The sequence below is a fragment of the Leptinotarsa decemlineata genome, unplaced genomic scaffold (assembly GCF_025532065.1).
Source record: "Leptinotarsa decemlineata unplaced genomic scaffold, Ldec_3_MD MMD2_tig00000218_RagTag_RagTag, whole genome shotgun sequence".
NCBI classification, from domain to species: Eukaryota; Metazoa; Arthropoda; class Insecta; order Coleoptera; family Chrysomelidae; genus Leptinotarsa; species Leptinotarsa decemlineata.
In genome coordinates this window covers 2,060,441-2,087,269 of record NW_027412545.1, presented here as the reverse complement: position 1 = coordinate 2,087,269, position 26,829 = coordinate 2,060,441, and the positions used below count along the sequence as shown (strand labels likewise).

The 26,829-nt window shown below is 35.0% G+C and overlaps 1 protein-coding gene across 1 annotated transcript in view; it reads right to left on the bottom strand.

Annotated features, from left to right (window-relative positions):
• The window catches only part of mys (position-specific antigen beta subunit myospheroid), a 58,528-nt gene that overhangs the window by 24,025 nt on the left and 7,674 nt on the right, over positions 1–26,829 (bottom strand). The window contains exons 3-13 of the mRNA XM_074173338.1: positions 26,381–26,681; positions 24,358–24,553; positions 20,321–20,405; positions 14,276–14,443; positions 13,832–14,222; positions 6,813–6,976; positions 6,516–6,749; positions 3,112–3,399; positions 2,924–3,059; positions 2,739–2,872; positions 1,811–1,837 (exon numbers count right to left, since the gene is read on the bottom strand). Of these exons, the coding sequence (XP_074029439.1) occupies positions 1,811–1,837; positions 2,739–2,872; positions 2,924–3,059; positions 3,112–3,399; positions 6,516–6,749; positions 6,813–6,976; positions 13,832–14,222; positions 14,276–14,443; positions 20,321–20,405; positions 24,358–24,553; positions 26,381–26,681 (2,124 nt within the window). The remainder of the gene's footprint in view (positions 1–1,810; positions 1,838–2,738; positions 2,873–2,923; positions 3,060–3,111; positions 3,400–6,515; positions 6,750–6,812; positions 6,977–13,831; positions 14,223–14,275; positions 14,444–20,320; positions 20,406–24,357; positions 24,554–26,380; positions 26,682–26,829) is intronic.

Below are 26,829 nucleotides of genomic sequence, written 5' to 3'. Positions count from 1 at the left end.
AGAAAGAATTGCGCAACCGAAAAATGATTAATATGGTGTAAGGATCTTTGTTGAGAAGTTACTCATTTCAAAAACATCCCAGCACATTGAATACGACCATTTTTGAAAAGAAATGGAAGGAAAAATGAAAATATTAAAATCTCGGAGCAGTGACAAAAAATGTCAAGATGTTGGAGATGACAATGACAAATGGCGATGACAGATGACAGGGACAAAACATCGACAAAGCAATCGGTTCGTATATACGAACCCTGCTGAGTGTCAAAAAATTTGTATTGCTTTGAGAAACTACCTCTTTTTTTGACAAGTATATTTTAGAAGAGTATTTGAATTCTTTGGTAAATCCACCGATGGATTCAATGGATTCATCTATTGCTTTATTTGAAACGTTGGAGTTTTTCTATTGGTCGAAGTAATGCAAATTATAAGCGATGGAAGTAAATTGTATTAAAACGATGATAAAAATTAAATAAAAACAACAATAAAAATTAATTGGCGCTCCGGGGCGACTTCATTGATTCCAGTGGCGCATTTGTTTTTTCAGCTGCACGAAAACCCGGAAAAACCTGCAGCACCACATCATCTGAAGATCTTGATCTAACAATGTCCTCTCTCTTATAAAACAAAATGTAGGGTGTCTCCAGAGGCTCCAATAAATTCAATGCATCGCCAGAACACTTCGTGACTTGTAATGTAATGCATTGAAATTTTTATGATGAATTTAAGAACTCGCCTTATTTGTGTTGAGAGAATAGGATGAAAGCAAGCATCTAGCTAGAGCCAACAGCGATTGTAACATAAGTAGAACGCATGAACTTTTTTCAAATTTTGTTTACGGTCTAAAGACGTGGTTTTTGACGGTAATTTTTGTTTGAATTAAAATTAGTCGTCATTGTTACGTTTCGACAACAGTCAAAAGAGTTTTTGAAGAGGAGAGAACGTTGAATATATACTTTTTGTATTTTAAAGTTTGACAAAGAAGGAGGTAACCGGAAATATGCTTCGGTCCGAAAGTCACTACCGATATTCAATAACTTCTCAACTGGAAAAAATAGGTTATACCTAACATTTGAACAACACTTCAGCAAAACTTATTCAACATAAAATACTGTGCTTATGTTTGTGTATGTGTTAGCACATTCTATATAGGTACCAGAAGTAAATGGTTGAAAAGATTAAAAAATGAGTGAATTCATCTCAATACCAAGGATCATTAACATGGATGTGATACATGCACTAACCTACACCAACCTAATTTGATTACATTTTTTGGATTCACATCTCACGTTTACGACTGATGAATTGGACAGCTATGGTCATTAGCCTCATAGCCACATGTTATGGGTGGGAATAGAATTTTAAATTGAAAGATTTATAATTCTTGCCTTTATTTTCAATATTTATAATGAAACAATATATCAACTATATACTGATATGAATACGTTTTTATTGATTATAAACTTTTTTGTCAAATAAATAGTAAATTGGATCATACGAGTTTGAGTTGTACCTATATATCTTCGTTCAGTCCATAACGAATCAGTTTCATCATCAAACTCTTTTGTTTCCAATCCATTAGTTGCAGCAATATATAGCTGAAAGCATTCTTATGGTATCGAATCGAAAAATGGACCTAAAGGTTTTCACTTAGTCATTGCCATTTTGTTGCGAGTATTTTTTCCTTATGGGAACACCATCCTTTTTGTCTTCAACAAATTATCAAAAACATATATATTAGCCATAGTCGGTTGCAGTTCGGTCTTATCCTTCACTGATGTGAAAAAAAAGTTTGTGGTGTTGTTTCTTATACAATAGAAATATCTGACTTCTTAATGTCCTGAAAAATAAAAGGAAAATTCTTAGTATTCCATCCACAATAAAATTTTTGAACAATATTACGTGAAATATACAAGTGGAGAAAACTATAATATGTTTGAGATGCGCAAACCATTCGCGAAAGCAGGAGGATAGCATTACGTCGAATTGTCACTACGGTACTATCTACCCTTTTCACTAGCGCCAATAAAACACGAACATTCTTGAATTACTGAAACCTATCCGATGCATTAAGATTTAGGAAGATTTCGAAATGTCATTACGAATAAGGGTGACAATTCGTTTTGTTCTATATCGAAATCCTTTGTTAATTATGTTGAACAGATTCGAAAAATGCCCTAAACTTTTTAATGGAACTAGCTGATATAAATATCAGCTGAATGAGCCCCGGGTCCCATTGATAGTTATTTTTGATATTTTCCGATCCAATATGTGATCTGAACACCGAGAGGTACATATGAAAATGCAATGCCAGTTGAATGTAATAATGCTTCTTAACTGTTTTTTTGAACGATTTTACCCATAGGTAGATATTTCAATATTATTGAATGAGAATATTAGCGGAGAAAGAGCAACTTGTTCTCTTATTAGGAATATACTTCTATTTATGGTTAATATCAATAATGTAACATTACCTTAAAGTTTGAGTTCAAATTTCAGTATTGTATTTTGGTTGAATAAACCAAATGAGTGAAATGGTACATTTGTTCATTTATCAAAAGGTCAATCAACATTACAAATTATTCTAGAATACTGAATTTGGAATAAATGAAGTAATGAGAAGATGACATCTAGGTAGGTACGTTCATAGTTGAATTTTTCATTAGCTCACTTGCTTTACCATTATTATTTCCAGTAAGTAAGTATAGGTATAAAAGATTATATTTTCAACAGAAGCTTACCTTATCTGGACACTTTCTTTCTTGTTGGGCTCGAACTTGAATATTTTTTTCATTATCAAAATAATAAACATATTCGAATCTACATTCATCATCATCGTAGTAAGTACACAAATTTTCATTATTATTTTCATCGACTAAAAAAATGGTTATTTACCTCATAGTGGTAGAAAAATAAAAAAAAATACCTATCACTTCAACTACAGCTATGGGAACAAACTTGGTACAATTCGCAATACAATCTTTCTGGTCTTTCAAAGGTCCAGTCTTATATTGTTGACACTGAACGCAGTCTTTGAACTCCATGCATCTACCAGAACAAGTCTGCAAGTATCACATTAGAAACAAACACAATATAAACCTGAGAAATACTTACAGGACACTTCTCACAGAACTTTCCTGAGTAGCGTCCCTCTTCTGCTGTTTCACATCTGCAAACCCCGCATTCACATATTCCATGACCTGAACATAATTTCCCATTGTCAACTCCAGGAGCGTAACATGTTGCATTGGATTTTTTGCAAGCGCAATTCGAACCAGTCCAGTCATCTTTACAATTGCAAACACCACAGTTACAAATTCCATGTTCAGGTCCGCTACAGAGTTCGCCATCATTACGTTCGCAAGAAAAGTTGTCACATTCACAATATTTCCCAGAAATTTGCTAAAAATTACAATGACGTAATATATACATTTTGGCGTGGGATATATGGACTAGGACTTTAAGGTACGTTAATAAAAAATCGAAACCCCAAATATCGTATATAACTTCTTGGAGTGTGGTTGAAACGCTGAATTAAGTCACAAAAATACTATAGATGCCTGTTAGCAGATGTCGCTAGATCAGTGAATAAAAATGACATTATCAGTTCTAGAGATGGAACTATATTAATTTATCATCATGCCTTTTGTGGCATGATGCGGCAATGCATCAAATCAAAAATTATTGTTCGATTTTTTGGCTACATTGAGAAGTTTTACAGATTATTTTTAACTTATTGAATTGTACTGCCGAATGGAATAAATTCATTATTTATTTTATTTATTTAAAAAAAATCCCGAAACACGTCAAATGTAAATTATAATTTGACATTCTTCAGCCTAAAAATGCCACCCCTACCTTCAACCCCCTTCGAATGACAGGTACAACCCCCAATTTTTTAAATGGGAAGTATAGGTTTGTCATATATCGTTTGAAAGGTCTCATTTTCTATTAAAAAATGTTACCGCTTTTAAGTTTATTGAAACAATTAAGATAAAATAAATTAAAATCATGTGATTATCAAAATTCGATAAAATACAATCAAAAACTGAAATGTAATGCAAAACGTAATGAAATGTAGAATACGAAAAAGAAATATGGATATTAACGAAGTAGATGTTCAAAATGTTCATCGTGAACGTCCTAATCTCAAGTAAAACTGACTTCTAACATTATTTAGTAAATCAGGCGTGACCGACCTAATCGCAAGAGTTATTCGTTTTTTTTTTAAGTCATTCAATTCTGAAGGTTTAGTTTTGTACACATTGCTCTTTACATATTCCCATAGAAAGAAATCTAATGATGAAAGATCAGGCGATCGCGCTGGCCATTCTTGAGGGTTTCCTGGATCAGGAAACTGCTAAACTTGGAATTACATTATTTTGAAGTAGTGCCAAATAATTATCGCCATTCAAGTTGCCCTCTATGAAAAAGGGACCAATAATATGGTTTCCTACAATCCCTGCTCAAACATTAACTTTTGAGGGTATTGCGTGTGTTCTTCTCTCATCCAGTGAGAATTTTCCGTTGACCAGAAGAGGCAATTTTGTCGATTAGCATACCCGTTAAGAGACAAAGTACACTTATCAGAAAGCATAACGTCTTCTAATTGGATATTGTTATCCAACATGTCCATCATTTGCTCACAAAAATAGATTCTTCTATCAAAATCGTCTTCCATGAGCTCCTGAGTAGGTATCAATTTATAGGGATACATTTTATTTTCTTTTAATATGTTTACTAACATTGAATGCATTGGATGCCTGTCTACTCCATGTATGTGGGTTTTCCTCAAGCTCAAGCATCACATTCAATTTGAGTTCATCACTCATTGCATTGGCAGCTGCTTTTTTTATATGCCCCACATGAAAAAGCTTGCGAAACTGATTCTCTATTTTGCTTATTATTCCTTGAGATATGGGCAGTAAATTAGGAAATAGGCGAGCTACTTCCTGTTGTGTTCGGGTTTTATCTCCGTAGCAATCATTTGTAAAACTGTTATTTTATGCATTTCCGTTAATCTAACCATTTGTCAGACTTGAAGTTAACGAACATTAAACTTAAATTAAAATACTGACAACTAATATTGTAACATGCAAAACAAGTTGACAAGTCGTTTTAAAATAACGTTTACTGTTTTTTCAAGGACACCATCTAAAAAAACACTGCTATGGTTTTTGTTTACTGCTTTCTTATTATCAATCCCTCAACATGAAATACGTTTTGAGTATATTGCAATAAGTTTTGGGTGTATTTTATCGAATTTCGATAACTACATGATTTTAATTTATTTTATCTTAATTGTTGCAATAAACTTGAAAGCGATAATATTTTTGAATAGAGAATGAAGAGACCTTTCAAACTATATATCACAAGTCTATACTTCCCATTTAAAAAATTGCGGGTTGAACCTGTCATTCGACGGGGGTCGAAGGAAGGGGTAGATAAAAAATCTGGTAATTTCGAGATAAGTTTCCTAGAAACTGGTATATTCTATTTTCAAAAGCAAAAGGTAGAAAGATGTGGAGTGACAAATATACAATAAAAACTAAGTATGAAAAGAAGCAGACGACAGAGTATGGCTCAGTAGGTAGATTTAGTTTTCGACTGTTTTAGAGAAAAGTGAACCAGAAAAGTTTACGAGATCAAACAATGGCATATCTTTGAGTGTTGAAAAATATTGTTTTTTTTTCGGAAGTGAAATAAAATCATTGAAAAACTTGTTATACCAAACAATGCAATACGAAAAATAACTTCGTGTTTATATTTCACAAACGATTCACTTATTGAATGTTAAAAATTGGGACTTCTATTGTCTTGAAAAAGCGTTTTAACAGATTTTAAATCTATAGAAGAGCAAATGAAATAAAAATTATTGAAAGATTAAAATTATTTTAAATAATACAAAATCATCGGAATGAACTATTCGGATGAGTTAGTTAAAACAGAAAAAAAAATGAGCAAAAATGTATTAGCAATGAGTAAAAAGAATAGAAAAAAAGAAAGAATAGAAAAAGTAAAAATGCTAATTTGGGATTATTTTGGTCTTGAAGTTATCGAAATCATCAACTGACTTTTTTAATTTTCATTTCATTTTCGTTAATTGTGAATATTTGATAATTCATTTATTGTTAACCAATTTTCATTTTCATTTAAGGCCACAATAATTTGTTGGCTTTACAAATTAGCACTTTAACTTTTCCTTAATTCATACTCATTGCTCATCCGGCAATTTTTAGTATTTTGAATTATTTAAATATTTAATTCTTCTTCATTTTATGGTTTTTTCATAGATAATGGAAGTCCAAACTTGTTACATCAGCCAAGAAACTTAGTCAACCATATACACGATCCACTTACTGTTAATAGTCAAAACAACTTTAAATAACATCCTACATACTACATATACATCATTTCTTCAAAAATTATGTAGTTAAATTAACAAATTAACTGTAATGTTTCATCTTTACAGTTGACATTATCACTTCAATTATGAAATAATTAATAAAAATGTTCACCTCATCGAAGTTCTCCCTTAATTCACATTCACAAACACCACATATGCATTGTCCCCTTCCCGAGCACTCTGAGCCTGAATTATCAGGAGGAATACAGTCTGGGGTAGTTGTATTTCTAAATATTTCATTCATAATACATTCACAGTGTTTACCAAATGACCCTGGATAACATTCACATACTCCACACTTGTAGGTTCCGAGATAATTGCAGGCTGTAGCATTTTCCATATAAAACTACAATGAAAATATCTATAAATCATAAACAAAAATACTTTTTATTAATAGGTACTAACTCACCCTATCGTTTGTTTTTTCACAATCACATTCACAGATCAGTTCCAAATCGATAGTCAAACTTTCGTTAATTCCAACAGGATAGATCTGAATGGTTTGAAAGTAATCAGATCGTTTTTCGGGACATTTCAGAACTTCTATTTCAATTTGGAAATCGATTATATCTCCTACCTAGAATAGCAGTATTAATTCAAAATTTTCATTATTGCAGATTGTTTTATTATTGTAGATAACCAGATACATATTTCAATATTCATTGGAGAGAGGTGTAAAATGCAATAGCGAAACCCAACTGTTAATATAACAAATGGATTTGATGCAAATTTAATATTTCGAGTAACAACTAGATTTAGAACAATATCACTAGTTCTTAAACCTTTGTTACTAACTACCAATGCGAACATTTTTGAAACAAATATATATACAAATTTTTCCCTATGGAAAAATATTAGTCATTCATAACAAAATAAAACCGATATGTATGTGAGGACGTAGATAATAAGGTTTTAAAGGTGAATCATAATTAATTTGGGTTAATATTCGACATTTTCCTTAAATTTACTTCACAGTCTACAAAAACAGTTTTAATAGCATTATTATGCGACCTTCTGTAATTTTTTCAGAATTTTGTGGATTCGATTCAAATTATTTTGTCAACTCCTAGGTCTTACAAGTGTTCATCATCAAAAAAGAACAATAAAAATTATTTGAAATACCAAAAATTTATACTTCATTTATTATTTCATTAACTCCTTGCCAACTTTTTAGAAGTTGTAACATACATACATTAAACAAAAGTGTTAACTCATAATGATGGAAAATAAAAAAGAGAAGATACATTTTTTGGGAAAGGAAGGTTTTTGCTTTCTATTTCTTCACCTTGATACAAAAAAATCTCTCCTAAAAATGTACCCTTTCAATTTGAAAATATACCTATTCTAGATTTCAGATTTTCTGATTATAAATTAGTCTATTATCTAACATAGTCCTTATGGAAGTGAGCATTTAGTGAATATAGTAAAATAAATTGAATGATCAGTAACAAGACAACCTCGAATTCTCCGCCACAAATATCTACCTGTAGAAACTTTTGAATTTTTGGAAAATGTGGACAAAATATCTTTATACACAAAAATGTGGAATATATTTCACATTTTTTGTATAAAGATGGAGAAGTAGAGAGCCAAAACCGTTTTTTTCCAAAAAATTATCTCTCCTAAAAATATACCCCATTCAACTTAAATATTAGTATATGTTTTGATAAATACTTCACAGAAAAAAAAGTGTTATGTTACATAAACATCCACCTTGGAATTTTTCTCAATTTTCCTGCCTGTCGTCGTTGTTGAAGGAAGGATATCTGTATATTCAAAACCTTCCTCCAGGCATATACTATACTAGAGTGTCTATAGTTCGTTCAGTCTTGTCTGAGAGTCAAATAATTTCAAGAATGCAAACATGTCGCTACATCAAAGAAAGCAACATAGTTGTCTCAAGCAAATAGCACTGCCATTTACCCACAAAATCATTGAGATATGTCTACCCTCTACATCTCTAACGCCGCTAACGAGCCATTAAAATAAGGATATGCGACAATAACGCGAAAACACCGACAAAGAATGCGAAAATACCGCCAAAAGAACCATTCGATGTTTTTTCTGATATTACGTTTAAGATAATATTAATAGGAGTCGGACTGGGGGTATTAATATAGATTTTCCATTGATATATTCTGTATTTTGAGCAGATAATTAAAATATGGTGAAAACTAATTTTGTTTAAATATAAAACATTATAATTTGTAGTTATGAATTAGAAGAATGTAAAATAAAAATTGCTAAGTATACCCTGATCCAATGATACCCTGCAGGTTAAGGACATCATGTCTATTTTAAACCAAAATGGGAATAATAAATCAACCATACAGAAATTTTGTTCTCTACCCAGTGTTACACATAAAACCCCAGGTGTTACACCAAGACTTGGCCGTGTTCATGATTTGAAAGACATATGTATACTTCTCATACAGCACGTTGTGTATCTTATAATGATTCTCCTCCTGAATATAGTATATGTGACATGGTGCTCTCTCTATACCTCCGGGGTGCAGAACTATCAAACTCAATAATTGAAAGTAGTTTTTGCAGTAGTATGGATGTATTTTTCTCAACTCAAATTCATTCATTTCATTCATCATTTATCTACTGTAGATATATTTGAATTCAGGGATTATTGTGCAAATTCATTGTGTATGCGAAATGTTTTGATACGGGAGGATTCATTTAAAAATATTGTAATGAATCTGAAGCTGGCCCTGACCGATATCTCAGCGAGCAAACGCATGACTCATCGGGAATGCACTCGATAAGCCACCGCAAATAATCCAGGCCAGTGAAGAAATCCCTAGAGAGATCCGGAGCGTTCGTTGACGATATAAAAAGCGCCACTTCTAGTCGGCCAAGGAGTCTGTACCTAGAATTCGAACTGTAAAGATAAATTAAGCATTAGTTACTAAGTGTTGTATATAAATTAGTTGTGAAAGTGAAATATTGTTAAAAATAAATTTGTTTAAGACAGCTAATTCTTTAATTCGTTGCAATTGGTGATCAGAAGTGGATTTTTAAAATAAATTTGTGAGCGCTTGGTTGACAATTTTTGTATTACGGTGAAATTGACTATAAAACTTTCGCGTAGATAGACGGGTGATTCGTTGTGATTCGCGAAGTGGACAGTACCGGACTACGGAAACATAAACTGAAAGACCTTTCTCGCGAAAAATAGACTTGTGAAAATAAATAAGAGTTTCGGACTCGATTGAAATAAGTGGACATATTCAGTGGACTTGAAAGTTGCTGAGTTGAAGCAAGAATTGGAGGAGAGAGAGCTAGATTGTTCTGGAAAGAAATCAGTACTCCAGAAGACACTATGAGATAACTTGATTGAATCAGGAGAAGATCCCAAAACATATTTATTCGAAGTTTCGGGGGGTGTTTTGGGGTCAATAATGAGCAAACTCGATATGAACACCAAATCGCAACAAACTTCGAAGAGTTTGAAAGATGAACTTCAACAAAACTCGAAGAGTTTGGAAGATAAATTTCTAGAGAATTCGAATAGCTTGAAGGAAGAACTTCTAGAAAATGCAGAAGGCTTGAAGAAAGAGCTTTGTAGTGTGGCAAGCCTACTCGAAGAAAGGTTAGGAACCATCAAGGCAGAGATAGACAAAATCAGAGAGGAAATCAAATGGGAGATCAAATATAAAATCGGAGCAGAAATGAAGAAAATGGAAAAAAAGTTAGCCAATGAAATCAAAGGCGGATTCGAGGCAGAAATCAGCAAGATGAAGAAAACAATTAACAAGTTGCAAAACCAAATCATTAATTCTGCCCACACCACAGAAAATGTTTCCGAAAACTCCATTCCGGAACTGGAAGAGTTCAAAGCCAGTTCTGAACCAGGAAAGCTCTCCATGAAGCCGCCCCAGTTCGATGGAAAAACTCCTTGGGCAAATTACCTCCGACAATTTGAAGCTGCGGCCAGAGCGAATGGATGGAATGCAAGAGAGAAGGCGGTATCATTAACATTGGCGTTTTGTGGAGAAGCAACGAATATTCTGCAAACCCTCACGGCCCAGGAACAGGAAGACTATGACCAACTTGTAAAGCATCTTGAGCTGCGGTATGAACAGGCCCACCTAGAATACGTTTATCATTCACAGCTGAAGAACCGCTGCCAGAAATCAGGAGAATCCCTACAGGAGTTTGAAGCCGACATAGCTCGATTGGTCCGTCTGGCATATCCTGCTACACTTCGCGACCAAGAAACGAGACAGGCCTTGACGCTAGCTCATCCCAAACATCTCGTGGATGCACTGGCAAGCGCTCTAGAGTTTGAGGCTGCAAAACAATCCTACAAGAGCCAGAGCAAAGTTCGAGCTATCGAGGAAGATGGACAAGTGCCTGCTGATATTGAGGCCACCATCAGGAAAGTAATGAAAGAAGTGTTGCCTGAGAGGAAACAAATAAGATGCTGGAACTATGGGAAAATTGGACATGTGCGTATCAAATGTCCAGCTTTCAAAGAATCGACACCAAATCAGGAAAACTAAAGGGGGTCGATGAGAAGGGACAATCGTCGGCCTGTACCCAGCAAGCCGCCGTAAAAAACGCATATGTTGCTGTTCTCCAACGACAAGACAGAGGTGTTTTTGTAGAAAGCCTTGCACCATGCTGCTAGATACAGATGCGACGAGAACCATTCCGAAATATCGGCAAGAATTGAACCGTCAAGCTGGAAGCTACGCACCGTAACAGGGGAGCCAGCCAGTGTACTTGGAGAACTATCAATTGAATTGGTGTTGGGCAGCACTAAATTGAAACATCGTGCATTGGTGGCGGACATCGAGGACGATGCAATCATTGGAATGGACAGGGCCAGGCAGCGCGCTGGATTGAGAGACTACAAAAATTTGACTTCGAAATAGAACATCGAGTTGGGACTAGCCATAAAAACGCAGATGCCCTGTCACGGAGACCATGCCCCGATGACTGCTCACATTGCCGACGAGCAGAAAAGAAGGAAACAGCTATTTGTAGAACTAGAGCTGTGGACGACAACTGAGAGGATGATAAGATCAAGAAAGACCAAGAGAAAGACCCAGATCTTGGTTTAGTCATCGCATGGAAGAAAAGTAACCGAAGACCATCGTGGCAGGAGGTAGCAGGTTATTCGGCAGCGGTTAAGTCCTACTGGGCAAAATGGAACTCCCTTACCTTAGAAAACGGGATTCTGAAGCGGGTGTTGGTGTTGGTGAAGACGGTGCAGAAGAAAGGCGCCAGACAGTGGTACCCAGGAGCAGACGACGGGAGGTGCTCAAAGAAAAGAAATACATGATGGAGTCACTGGAGGACATCTGGGAGTAACGAAGACCCTCCAGAAAGTAAGGCAACGGTTTTACTGGGTTAATTGTCAAGCCGACGTCAAGGACTGGTGCAGAAAGTGTGCTGTATGTGCTGCCAGTAACGGACCTAGGATACGACCGAAAGCCCCAATGCGCCAGTATAACGTGGGTAGTCCTTTTGAGATAATTGCCATCGACATCGCCGGCCCGTTCCCAGAGTCCAACCATGGGAATAAATACATCCTAGTAGCCATGGACTACTTCAGCAAGTGGGCAGAAACCTATGCCCTGCCCAACCAGGGAGCCTTCGCCGTCGCTAACGTCCTGGTAAAGGAATGGATATGTCGAGTCGGTGTCCCATTGGAGCTGCATTCGGACCAGGGCAGAAATTTTGAATCCAACCTGTTCCAAGAAATATGTAAACTGTTGGACATTCGAAAGACCAGAACCACAGCCTTATATCCACAGTCCGATGGAATGGTGGAACGAATGAATAAAACCATAAACCGCCACTTGTCCAAGATAGTCTCTGACCATCAAAGATACTGGGACCAATACCTCCACCTGTTCCTGCTGGCTTATCGTTCGGCAGTGCACGAGTCAACTGGCCAAACCCTTGCCAGGTCATATTAATAAAATAGACTCATTTGATTTAAATCATCGTATAATTGTTTCCGATTACGTTCAAAAACACAAAGAAAATGTCAAAAAACTGTATCAATCTATTCAAAATTCAAACCAAATTACTAAAGAAAAAGTCATTGAAAACAGAAATACCCAACGAAATGAACCCCCAAAGTTTGCAAATCAAGAAGTTGCGTATATTAGAACAAAGGCGCGAAATAAAGATCGACCGATATAAAACTTAAAACAAATAAAGGCACCTACCACAAAACAATAGCCAGAAAATCAATCAATTTTTATAATGGGACGAGAGCTGCGGCTTCCTTGCGACCTGAAATTTGGGACGCCGCCAGAACAAGACACTGCGGGAGAAGACTATGTCAGCAAGCTTCGGCAGAGAATGGACGACATCCATGAACGAGTCCGTCTGAACATCCGGAGTGCCAGCGATAGGATGAAGAAGGCCTATGACATCAAGGCGAATGCTGGAGAATTCGAAATCGGTGACCTAGTTTGGCTGTACAACCCTAAGCGACGCCGTGGTTTATCACCGAAGTTGCGGAACTCGTGGAAAGGTCCGTACAAAATCACGAAAAAGATTAATGACCTCGTCTACCGAATCCATATACAACCTTGAGGAAAGCCTATGGTCGTCCATTTCAATAGATTGGCTCCTTATGTTGGAAATCACGATCAAGTTCGCGCCCTCAGACCACCAGAGGATGAAATGACGTTCTAGGAATTCATGTCCTTATACTCGAACGGACAGAAGGTCATACATGGGGTAACTCGAGAAGAGCCACGAGATCTTTTCAAGGTTCCAGTTGATTACGCACTAGTTCACTGCGTGGCAGAGGATCTCCAAACGTCCAAGGGTATCGCTGTGATATTCAACAAGAAATTCGGTCAGCTTCCAACATTACGAGAACAGAATCCAGAAGTCGGAGGACTGCTACAGTTGAAGAAGGGTCAGAGAAACATCTTCTACTTGGTGACCAAAAAGCATTCTCGAGACAAACCGTCCTATGAAGATGTCTGGAGGAGACTTACTAGACTGAAGGAGACGATGCTCGACCAGAAGCATAAAGACTGTGGAGTGTTACTTCCATCGAACTTCACAGTGCAGATATGGGGAGTCCTGCAGGTATCAACACACGCCAAGGATGACATTTCGGGGCGAAACGTCTTCAAGAAGGGGGCAATGTAATGAATCTGAAGCCGGCAAACGCATGACTCATCGGGAATGCACTCGATAAGCCACCGCGAATAATCCAGGCCAGTGCCAAAATCCCTAGAGAGATCCGGAGCGTTCGTTGACGATATAAAAAGGCGCCACTTCTAGTCGGCCAAGGAGTCTGTACCTAGAATTCGAACTGTAAAGATAAATTAAGCGTTAGTTACTAAGTGTTGTAAATAAATTAGTTGTGGAGGTGAAATATTGTTAAAAATTAATTTGTTTAGGACAGTTAATTCTTTAATTCGTTAGAATATTCTCAACTTGCCTTTAAATTGCCACATATATTTGTATTCACCAAAGCTCCCATAGAATTCAGACATCTTGTGAAAAATGTAATGCTGACGTCGGTAGAAGCATTGTGCTTCAATTCAACTATAGATGATATTTGTTCATATTGCTCTTCTATCAGTGCTCTAATATTGGAAAAGTCTCCTTCCTGTTTGCCCACCATTGCTCCTTCAATTGATTTGGTGAGATCTACATACATTCCAAGATTCGACTCTGTAACTGCGAAAATAACGTTAACTGAATTGCTTTTAACTTTCAAACCGATTTGCTTGATAGATGGATAATCCTGTCGAGAAGACTGAAAGTGATTTCTCTCTTCTGACAAATGACACTGACCATCGTTGGGCTTGCTAGTTATACCAAGCTAAAAACATGAATATAAGTAGATACTTTTTAATCATTACTACAAAAAATTACCTTTTCAACTTTTTCATAGTGAAATCTAGCATCAGTTGCGAATACAAGTAATCGTCGAGCTTGTTTTCTCCAGCCAATTTGATCTTGACACACCATTGCTTGCATGATAGAATTTAATACACCTGGAGCATCTAAATTTTCGATTAGACTGGCTTCTTTCACCATTTGCTACAGTGTAAAACAATAAGTTACTATCTTCATTATTATTATGTTATGTTATAATATGTCTATATTTATCATATTTCGAAACAAAATCTCCTAAAATTTGTCTCCCCCAAATTACCTACACAGTAGGTTCTGGTAAATGCCTACCGAAAACCAACTACTTCCCGGCTAATACCACGCTGGACATTGAGTTATATCCAACATACATTTATGTAAGATACCTCATCGACGTTAGTCTTGCAGTCTTTATACCGTTAAGGATGATAGTCGATGTTAGCTCATTCATATATTTCGTTGTGTAATGTTCCTATGAATGATAACTGTTTCAATTCCTTAACGAATGATTAGAGTACAAACTGAATGGAAAAAAATTGGTCTCTTTTTTCCAGTTTGTATACGAAAGAAACTAGTTATTTTCTTTCTTTGTTTTTCTGAAAGTTTTCCGTATTTTTTGTTCAATGGTGGGTAAGTAGAAAGGTAAAAAACCCCTTTTAGAAAAAACTAGTCTGTTTAAAAAACATCTGTTTAAAATCTGTTTTTCCGTTAACCAGCTGTCGCACCCCTACGAACAACAACCCTCAGAAGTCGAAACTCGTGCGAGCTAAGAATTAATGAGGTCTTACCTTTTAAAGTGTGATTCCTAACACTCCTTGAACATTCCCTTTTCATTTTGAATAAATGACAATATTAAAACTCCATAATACAGTTTATTGTATGATTTTCACTATAAAGGAATTCACAAAAACCGCGACACGTGTTTCGCTTTACAAGCGTTGAGAAAGCTATTGTATAGTGTCGCGTTTTTTGTAAAACCCTTTATAGTGAAAATCATACAATAAACTGTATTAATTACTTTCAATATGGATTTTCATCAAGTATCAAGAATATTAAATATTCTGAGATTCATTTTTCTGAGATTCATTTGAAAAGAAAAATCAGAAAAATACTTGGAATATATGTTCTTCTGGAAAATTCCGAATACTTCCGGAGATATCCTGAGAAAACGACAAATATGCGATTTCCTTTTTTCTCTCATGTTATTTGAGGAGCTATCAATAAACAAAATCACATCCTCATAGCAACTTTTTTCGTTCTACAACATGCAGTATTTTGAATCCGACGTTTCGCCCTTGAGAAACCATCTCCAGCTTTATTTTTTATACGACACGATATAATAAAATATCCTGTATTGTATGAAGTTTTTCAAAACGAATTCAATGATTATTCACAACTCATTATTTGAAAATGGTTTTTGGTCAGAAATAACGATTTTGTTTACTTTTTTTAAACAATTGGCCAAGCTAAAGCGACATTCGTCGGGTAACTGATTAAATTAAAAGGCGGCTACAGCTCAAAATGATAGTTTCTAATTAAAGCTTCATTTCTTACTAAAAATTTTTATTTTCATATCCACATCATTTGAGATGTCTAGTCTTATTAATGCTTCAAAACAAAAACTACCTCAAATAAGTAGACATTTCGTTATCATGAAATTAATTCAGTAAATCTGGATGGTGGTGGAGTTGCCATATTCGTTAAATCTTATCACAACTAAAAAATATCTCGCTTAAATATTAATAATGTTCAAGATATTTCGAATATGCTGCTACTGAAATAACTGCTTACAATTCTAAATTTCTTATCAGCTGCCATTATAGATCTCCGTCTACTGACAGTACAATGTTCCTATCAAAAATGGATACATTTTCAATTAAATCCTGCTCTATTGATGAGCCCTACTACACTCTCAAACGAGCGTTCAATAACCAAAACATTTATTATTTCAAAACCTTACTGTCATGTGAATCTTGGGACTTCGTATATCTCAACAACATTGAGTTTGACACTAAATTTTCCAAATTCTACTCCTTATTCCTCAATCTATTTGACAAAGCATTTCCGCCTGTTTTACGTAAAATCAGCAACACCCACCTTCGTAAAGGCAACCCCTGGATCACCAAGGAAATCATCAATGAAGGTATACTTCTTCGTGATGTTTTCAATCTGAACAGAACTCAATGTGATGAAATCGTTATTGAGCAGTACAAAATTATGTTGAAGAATCATAGAAAAAAAGTTGATCATTCAAAAAAAGAGTATTTCAGTAACAAATTCCTTGAAGCTGATAACAAATCTAAATTTGCCAACATCCAATAATATGAGCAATTGTTTTCCGAATTATTTTGAAACTGATGATGGAACTCATGTTCATGGTGGTCCTGTTATTCCTCAAGTCCTTAATGATTATTTCATTGACTGTAAATTATCTAATCAATGATTCTGAACCTGCTGATGAACATCGTCACGATATATAAACAAACTCTTTTTTTCTTCATCCTTTAGACGAAACTGAACTTCTTGATATCATCAAGTCCATAACGTCTAAGAACTCTGGTGGCATTGATGAATTACCAGGTAGAGTATTGTTGTATGTTGCTGAACTAATCATTGAACCACTTACATACCTACTTAATCTCTCTTTCCTTGAGGGTTCATTTCCCTGGTGTCTTAAACATGCTATTGTTGTTCCTGTTCACAAGAACAATGATAAGCACTTAATCTCCAACTACAGAGGTATTGCATTGCTGTCTTCATTTTCAAAAATTTTCGAAAAATCCTATCTCATCAGACTTGTATCCTTCTGTAAAAAGTATAACCTACTCGCAAAGAGCCAATATGGATTCCAATCTGGTTTATCCACTCAAGATGCTACTCTTTCTCTGGTCAATCATGTTTTATCCAAATTTGAAAATGGCGAAAATTCTCTCAGTATTCTATTTGATTTGTCACGTGCATTTGATACCATCAACCATCAACTTATCCTCGATAAACTTTATGATACTGGAATTCGCGGCCAAAGTCTAAAATGGATTAAGACTTATCTGACTGGCAGATCACAATCTGTTAAGGTTAGGCTCAAATCTGGAATATATCATTCTGAAAATCGTAACATATTAACAGGTGTTCCCCAAGGTAGTGTCCTCTCTTTCTCTTATTCGTCAACGACATCTCTAATATTAATCAACAACATTGTACTGTACAGTTTGCTGATGATACGTCCTTCTTATTGAGTTCTTCTTCTTGTGAAGGGTTATCTGACCAGGCTGATATTGCAGTTGCTAATATGCTTAATTACTGCGCCAGAAACGGCCTCGTACTAAATAGCAATAAATCTAATACCATTGTTTTCTCGCTTAGAGAAATGGACTGCAGTATATTAGTTAGAGCTAATACTAAATCTATTGTGCAGAAAAAATCAGTCAAATTCTTAGGGTTGAACATTGACTCCCAATTATCCTGGAATGATCATATTGACTCTATTTCTATAAAATTATTCAAGCATTGTTTCGTCATTTGGAATCTCAGAAATTCTGTCCCTATAAATATTTCATTAAGTTACTACTATGCCTATGTTCACTCAAATCTAAATTATTGCTTAGTCTGCTACGCTAACAGCAGCAAATTGAATGATCTGTTGATTGCTCAAAAAAGATACTAAGAACCATGTGTTTAAAAAAATATGGTGATTTTTGTAAGCAGTTATTTACTGAGTTACATATTTTAACTGTGATACCCATGTATATTTTAAATTGTGTCACTTATATTAAGAATCATTACCATGAGTTTCAGCAAATGGATACTATCCGCATAGCTACTCTCAGGCAAAATTATAATCTGATAGTTCCTGTACACAAATTAACATCTGTATCAAACGGACCTCATGTTATGTCTATAAAAATATTCAATAAACTTCTAACATTCATTCAGAAAATTTCAAATCCCATTAATTTCAAAAATTGCGTTAAAAATATTCTCTACAAAAATGTCTTTCATTCACTTGATGAATATTTTCAAACTGATCTGGCTGCTTGACATCACGATTGTTTGCTTGTTAATATTCTACTGTTTATACTATGAATTGTTTTCAATTGTTTTATATAATTATCTCCAATATCTACTATTGATTTTTTTTGTATGTTCCATATTTTATCACTTGATATTTTTCAACTTCAATCTTTACTGTGTATATGACAATTTCCATGCTTGTAAAAAGTCTCAGGAAAAATGAAGTATTGTATTGTATAATGAATATTCACTGAAAAAACAATAATTAAACTGAAACTAAGTAAGTATTCAAAAATAACAATAGGAACTTTAAACATTAATAACAAAACTGTAATAAAAAATTATCAACACCTATTTATAAATTGTTCAAACTGTAAGCCTTCTGTTTCGATGCATTTTGCACTAAGCCGACCTAGTTTCAATATGCAATGTTGAATAAATCTGGCGGAAATTGACCAAATTTCTATAATTGAATCGAGTCTCAATTGGTTAATATCATCTAGTATCTCGAGGTTTACACGATTCTTGGGTTAACCTCATAGAAAATAATCTAGAGGGTTCAGGTCTGGGTTTCAAACAGGCCATTGCACAGGTCCCAGTTTTCTAAACCACGTAATTGGGAGCATTTAATTCAAATTAGCTTTGATCAATTGTCCATTATGGAGAGGGGCGCCATGTTGTTGCCACGGGGCCAACCAAAACTGCATTCATCGGTCCATTATATTAAATTTTATATGGTCGGTAGTTAATCAAATTCAAAGTTCACCATATTCTTATTCTGGGCAGTTGCATTTCATTCTTAAAATGCCTAAGTGATCCTCGAGGTGAGTGATTTACGTTAAATAAAAAAATATCAATAGTGAAATTAATTAATTGTTAATATTTCAAGACAAAATTTAAAATATGTTGTTCTCCCTCAGCCTTTGTTCGCCGGCCACACTATTTTCTAGGTTTGTCAAAACTTCCAAATTCCAACAAATTCTTATCTAGTTTGGCAGTGATTATCATGCGGCTGCAACCGTTTAGGATATTGTTAAACGTATCTGTCACTAAATTTGGAAACGGCAATTTCTTTTTTTATTGAAATTGGAAATGGAAATAACAATAATTGATTTTGACGTTTTAGTTAAACATTGACATTTATATTTATATCCATGGCCGCATTTCATTTTAGCTAGTTTCACGACTAAATGTTTTGACCAAAAACCATTTTCAATGAATGGATTGTGATAAATCATTGAATTCTTTTAAAAAAGTTCTATCTATCTATTATATCGATACATGGGAGATATTTGAAGAAACTATTATTGAAGAACTTCATTAATGCCATAGAACCTAAGACACTTATTTTGGTGTTCAATTTACTCCAATCCATTCATAAACAAAACAGTTATGTCAATTTGAAGAATAACGTTAAACCTTTCTTGGAAGAGAATACAAAACACTGTTAATTTGAATAAAGTTTGGTGGACTATATAGTTAATAGTTTGTAAACGTCCTTATGAATGAAAAGTAGGCAAACATGAGCCTGTTAGAAAATCTGGGAAAACCCAGGACCTGAAGATATGATTCAATCAATTAGGTAAATATCTAGGCAATAAAATACAAATATTGCTGTTCATGTTTTTACCACATCACCAAAATAAATTTCATGGAAAATAAAATAAAACATTTAAATGAGGCAGGAAATTGTCAATAGGATTTACCCGAAAACCCAAAAATTAACGTCAGAGTCAACATTTGAAGTTGAAATGATTTACGCGTGCAACTAATTTGGCTCTACAACTTAATAATCTATTATTTCCAAATGAGTTAGTTTATTAATATTTTGTTGCTGATAATTTTAATGGGTATTATTTTAGGAGGACACAGAAAGGTGCTTCATTGGGTATGATAAACAGCATTTCAAAATCTAGCACTCATAACGTAGAATCATCACCAACACAAAAAGCGGTAACTCAATAAATGTTGATAGCAGTAATATGATTTGATTAGGCGACAAGAGCTATTATTTGATATATTCAGCCAACTTACTAAAAAGTTTTGTGTATTATTCGACAGTTTCATGGCATGTTTGAAGCCATGATGTGCATCACAGTCTTCACATGGATGTGTTAGACTATAACGAAACAAGAAAGTTTACTTATAATAAATAGGTAATATATTCATGCACTGTTCATTAACTCATAAAATAAACATACCTACCTTCTAGCATGTACAAAAGACAATTTTTAGTTCATATTTGATACTTTTGAAAATTATAGTCTTTGCTAGCTAGTAGATAATTTTTCATCAACATACAGGGCTTTCCAGTTGAAATGAGCCATTAGCTATCGAGACAAAAAAATGATACTCGTCAACTTTAAGAAAGTGAAACTAAACAAAAAAATTCATATCATCAATTGTTGGAACTGAGCACCGTCAACTTGCATACGGTTACGTTTTCCCCGTGGGTTGACCAATAATTGACTACACTGAATAATCAAATTTAACTTTATTTCACTTTGAATACAATAAATACTTCAACTTTTATTTGAACGTCTATCGCCTTACTAGATCACTCCGCGTACCGCACTGTAACGTCCACTTGACTGTGTCTATATGCTCGCAGCTAGCATTTATAGGTATAACGTAATCGAATACGCAAGAAAATTTCGTCAAAATTCTCTCGAAATCGATAGCATTATTCTCGCTGCTTCTAGAGTGGTGGGGAATCATCGTACATTCGCGCGCTCCGAGCTACGTCACCATTGGTTTATGGCTACCAGTAGCGGCCGGCGTTATTTTCTTTCGGGCATAATTTACAACAATATAGTACGTCCTATAGACTTTAGATTCCCACCATCCCTATATAAAAAGTCCAGTGGAGTCAAATCGACGAATCTTGGTGTCTTTTCCAATCCATCGACCCGGAAAGTTATTATCGAAAAACAGTCGCACTGGGACAACGCAATAGGAGTCTCATCTCATTAAATATTACCTCATTTCGCAGTAGATAATCTAGTTTGAATAGCGTTACTGCATATTCAGCAGATTGAAATATCCTCTACCATTTAAGTTTGATTTAAAAAAAATGGAAGTATCATATGGGTACCCGAAATTTTTATCCAAACCTTTATTACTTAAGGATATTGGAATTAATCACGGGTCTGACCCCTCTTGATCTGTACGTTAAGGATGTTGCGTTAATGGCCATGGTACGATTGAGCACGGCTGGTGTAAACCTCGAAGTGGGAATGGGTCAATTGAGGCTGGGCCTGTGCGCTTACTGCGCAACCTCTGCTACAGGCAACAAGCGATGCAATTGAACCCAGGTTTGTGTTTAATAAACACTACAAAATAAAAATTAAGCAGAACATAGAGTCAGATGAAACAAATGCAATACGGATTTATACAGACGGCTCAAAAACCAAAGAAGGCTCGGAGTGAGGAGTGTACTTTAGATCACTAAGCCTAAGAATTAGATGGGAAATGGGAAAAAATACCAGCGTGGTCCAAACAGAACTGGCTGGTATCTCAATCGCTACAAAAGAAATAACCAAGAAAGGAATTTTTGGCAAAACATAACAATCTGCACTGACAACAGACAAGCCCTATTAGCCTTGAACAGACGACGTATAACCTCAGGACTAGTACTAGAGTGTCACCAAGATTTAACCAAAGTCTCGGTAGATAATAATATTATCCTGGGGCGGGTTAAAGGGCACGACAGGTGTAAAGGTAATCGCGTTGCCGACTCTTCAGCCAATCCTTAAAGATATGGGACGAAACTGAAGGATGTAATCTTGCCAGGATCACCTTGGGCGACCCTGGGAAGCTGGCGCCGAAGAAATATCTGGCAACGACCAGGAAAAATCTACGCCTAACAGTAGGATTTCTGACTGGCCACTGTCAACTAAGGAAACACCTCCATAATATGGGGCTAGTGAACACACCTCTATGCAGGATATGTGAATTGGAAGATGAGACTGTCAGGCATGTCCTGTGCGAGTGCCCGTTAATAAGAGAGTGTGTGTTAGGCGAGTCTTGGCCTACACCTGCCGATATAAAGGAGATGTCTCCCAGTGACCTGTCCACCTTCCTGGAAAGGACAGGATGGACGATGACCTAGGAGGACAACTCCTCGGGAGGATATGTCTCACAGAGACCTGTCCACCTTCCTGGAAAGGACAGGATGGACGATGACCTAGGAGGACAACTCCTCGGGAGGATATACAATGGGTCACATGTGGCCTAAGTACTGTGGGCTTACACTTACCCTCTCTACTCTACAGATACAGATACTTGAGTATATTGGGTGTGAATTACCAAATTAGAACGTATGGAGTGATTCAACGACAGTATCAGAAATTTTTACAATTTACTTGCCCATTCAAATAAAAGATACATTCATCCCAGAAACATGTGATATACAACAAAGCTGAACTACGCATCTTTGTACAATTTACAAAAAGTTTTTATTGTGTAAGGCCGTAAGGCAATTTGTGTTGATAATGAATTCTGAAAACTTCTGTACGATTCACTCCTTATGTTTTTCGTTGAAAACACGAGATTCGTCTTTGCAGATTTGTCATATTTGTAGTAAAAACTCACTATTTCAATCCGTTTTTGAAGAGTACAAACCATTGTTTAAGAATCGTATAATTAAGAACGATATAATAACTCGAGTTTTCAAATAGTGAAAATTTGTGTTCAGGTTGACCTCCTAGTTTGAAATTGGATGAAATGTAAAAAGGAATATGTATTTTATTTTACTACATTGCTCATCGTTGTTATGTCAAAATTATCTTGACTATTATTTCCCTTTGAAATTTTTTAAACGAGGGTGTTTGTGGAGCGGGGTGGCTGATGACAAGGTTTTGATTTTCAAGTTGATATATACCCCCCAGAAAACTGAAGTTGACGTGTTTCTCGATTTCTTCAACCTCAATATCAAATGACTCATTCAGGGTAGCTCGTTTTAACTGGAATGCACTGTTTAACAATTTAGAGGTACATTGATATCATCAAAATGAACATTTCAGTAGTAGGAAAACTGGGTTATTGAAATAGTAGATGGAATTAATCGAAGATGAGAATACATGAGAAAATCCTATTTTCAATCGATTTGCCTCAAATCAATTGAATTATCTCAGTGAAAATGAAAAAACAGATATAATTCAGTTAGCCTATACTTCACATACATGTAATTTCAAACTGGAGTCTCACTATAGAAAATATGAAGGCGGTTAAATTGGGGTAAAGTTGTAACCAAAAAATGCGCCGTTCGGAAAGTTTTAAAACTTTTGTGAACTAGTTTCCAGTTTTTTCCGGCTTTATTTGATGAACTATTTCAATAATTACACATTTTCATTACCACTCTTCTCTACATGATGATGCTCTACGTTTCTTAAGCCCACCATCATCTTTATTTTGCCTCATGAACTCCATATCTGATGTTTTTCTGCAGGCAATGATTTTCCGGTCTGTCATATTTAATTGTCATTTTCAAACACAGTGAATCACTATTGTCGATAAAACTGAATTTCACCAATGAAAAAATAGGTAATACGATGAAACTATAGAAAAATCGATAACGTTTGTGTTGAAACATAGAAAATATATCTGAAGCATTTCATGAGACAACACCTTCATCGAACTTAGTTCAAATATTGGAGATAAATCTTGCTGTGTTCTTTTCGAAGTAATGTGAAAAAAAATATCAATAATGAACTTTGTTGAAAAAATTGGATATGAACATAAAATACTTTCAATGAAACAACAAAACAGTAGGTCATATGACCATAAAGGGGAAATGAAAATATTTTATTTCTTATAAAATATATCATCGAATAAAATCGGGAAAATTTCAGAACGATTTTAAAAAAATTTGGTTTTTCCCAATATTGTAGGAGATATTCGCAGTTCCAAAAGTTTTAAAACGAGATTTTGTTGCTCATATGAATGTGCAACCATCTTCGTATCTTCGTTTGAGAGTCAAATTTGAAATACCCGGTATATTTAAGTATAATGGAAAATCACCTTATAAGAAAAAAAATTGTCGGTCCAAAACAAAATAATATTTCACTTACTTAGCTGAAACGAAACTCCCGAATCCCAGCCGAAAATTTGATGTCAGATTTTTCATGGTATAAACTAACTGCTCACCCAGGGAGGATAACTTCTCTTTATTGTTTTCCGCCGTTTTTGTGAAGCCCATAATGTAGTACAGGTCTACGGGGTAATCTTCGGCCACGGTGTAACTCATGTATATACTGTAAGGCTGTCCTAAAATATTAGAATGATAGTACATAAAACAGTTCCAAATATTAATATTAGAGAAGTGAGGAACTTGGTATCAGTTTTGATCGAAAGTTCATTTTTGAAACATTCCCTTATCTCATTATTGATTTTTTTATGGTTGAAAACCCGGGCTTATAATCTCACGGTAGATAATTATTCATTGCAGATTAGGTTCATGTTTTTCCAAAAATAATACCCAAATATTAGGAAAATTAATATTTCAACAGACAATTTCGAAACGTTTATATTAATCAATGTTCCTACAGAGTAGAATCTAATGAATGCCTGAAGGGAATCAACCACTTTCCTTTCTAGTACCACGATGGATATTGATTTATATCTAGTCGATCACCCTCAGTACACGCCAATGGCTGATGGCGAGCGATCGCGCAGGTATACTCTCCCAACTGAATTACTATTGGATTACGATAAGCCCCTTGCCGGCTAGTGTCGTTCTCATAATTAGTTTTAATTAGGGTAGCAAATGGAACATGACTGTTCCGTAATTTCTTTTCAAATTTTATTTAGTATTATAGATAGGTACAGTTCATTAGAATGTTGTATAATGATACACCTATCCAAAAATGAACTTCAATCAGTCACTATCTGAATACAAATTTTCATCATCTTCACTGCTGTTTGTTCTGCCATCGTCATTTAAATTTACAATCACTGGATTTACCTCTGTTTGAACGTCTGTTAATATTTCATTTTCCCAATATTTCCGCTTTATATCTACTACATGTCGGCAACACTTTTGCCATTCCTCGGAAGTGATTAGATCAAACTCGTGTTCCACCAGTTTCCTCACATCTTCCAACTTGAAAGTTACATTCTTTTGGGTCACGTTGATTTTGTTATTTCTGTAGAATAATAGAACTGGATAGTTTTCATTCGTTCCCAATGTTCCCAATGGGATTCAAATCTGGATGGTAGGGTGGAAGTCGCAAAACGTTATTATCCGTATTCAAGCAGAACCTCACCAAATTTGTATCTAATATTATGCTTTTTATTTGCCTTGATCAACTCGTATAATTCGGGCTTGAGCATGTTGGGGGTGAACATTATTCTTTTTTCGTGCAGCCACCTCACCATGTCACCTTTTTTTAGAATTTGTCTTGGGGTCTGGATTGATTTGAATATTATGGTATGGAGCATCTACCAACTACCGAATTCACAGGTGAATTTGGGAATAACTCTTCTTGTAACCATTTACCTTAATTTTCAGAATTAATTTTTGAATGATAATTCCCTGATGTTGTGCCTGATTTAAGAATAAGCCGACAATTAGGTATAAAGCCCATGCGTCACCTCCTGCATGGATAATAATGAGTTTTGGTCCCTTCGCAATATTTTTGAATAACTCTTTGGTAGATTCATCCGTCCAGTTCTTGGAAAATGTATGAACACTATGAAGGTATGTTTGCTTTTCAAGCAAATTTCAGGTCAATTCTTGAGTATATTAAGAACAACTGGTGGTTCTTTCTATACATATGAATAGACGTAAAGAAGCCACTTTCACATGGCAGTTTAACCCGATAACTTTTCAGCTGTAGTAATGTTTTAGAGGATACCATAAAAATTGTATTGTTCAAAATTGGATTTCTTTCAGATACTTCAGTTTCATCATTATTGTATTGTAAGTGTATTCTTATAGTAATTATATAACAATATTGATTACAGTGGAGATCATATAAAAAGGTAATGCCAATAAATTTCATAACTCTAATTCGAACCAATTACTTTCATTATTATCGCACTAAAATTTAATTTTCTGTAATCTTAAAATGAACAGAATATCATTAAATTTACTTGCTCTCAACTTCAAATTGAGTTTTTGTGGTGACACTTGAACTATTTGTCCAGCTGTTTCAGCTCCTCCAGATTTTCTCCATTGTCCACTTGTAGAAGTACTATCCGAATTGTTTTCAGAGAGATTATACGTTCTTTCCATATCGTCAACCATTTGAGCTCCTCCTTCATCATTGTTTTTACGCACCCTTGTTAATTCAAGAGCTTGAAGTGTTGTCAAAATATTGTCAGGATTCAAAATGTATTCTTCGGGGCATACCGAGTGGTTTTGTTGATAACAACGTGCGTTATCAGCAAATTTCTGTAAATGAAAAATTTCTCAACTTCAGTTTAGGTTTTGAATATGGTAAAAAGTACTGTTAAAGTGACAAAATTCAACCTGAACCATATAATGATAATGAATATTACGATCTTTATTTTTTATGATAAAAAAAATACAATCTTAATAC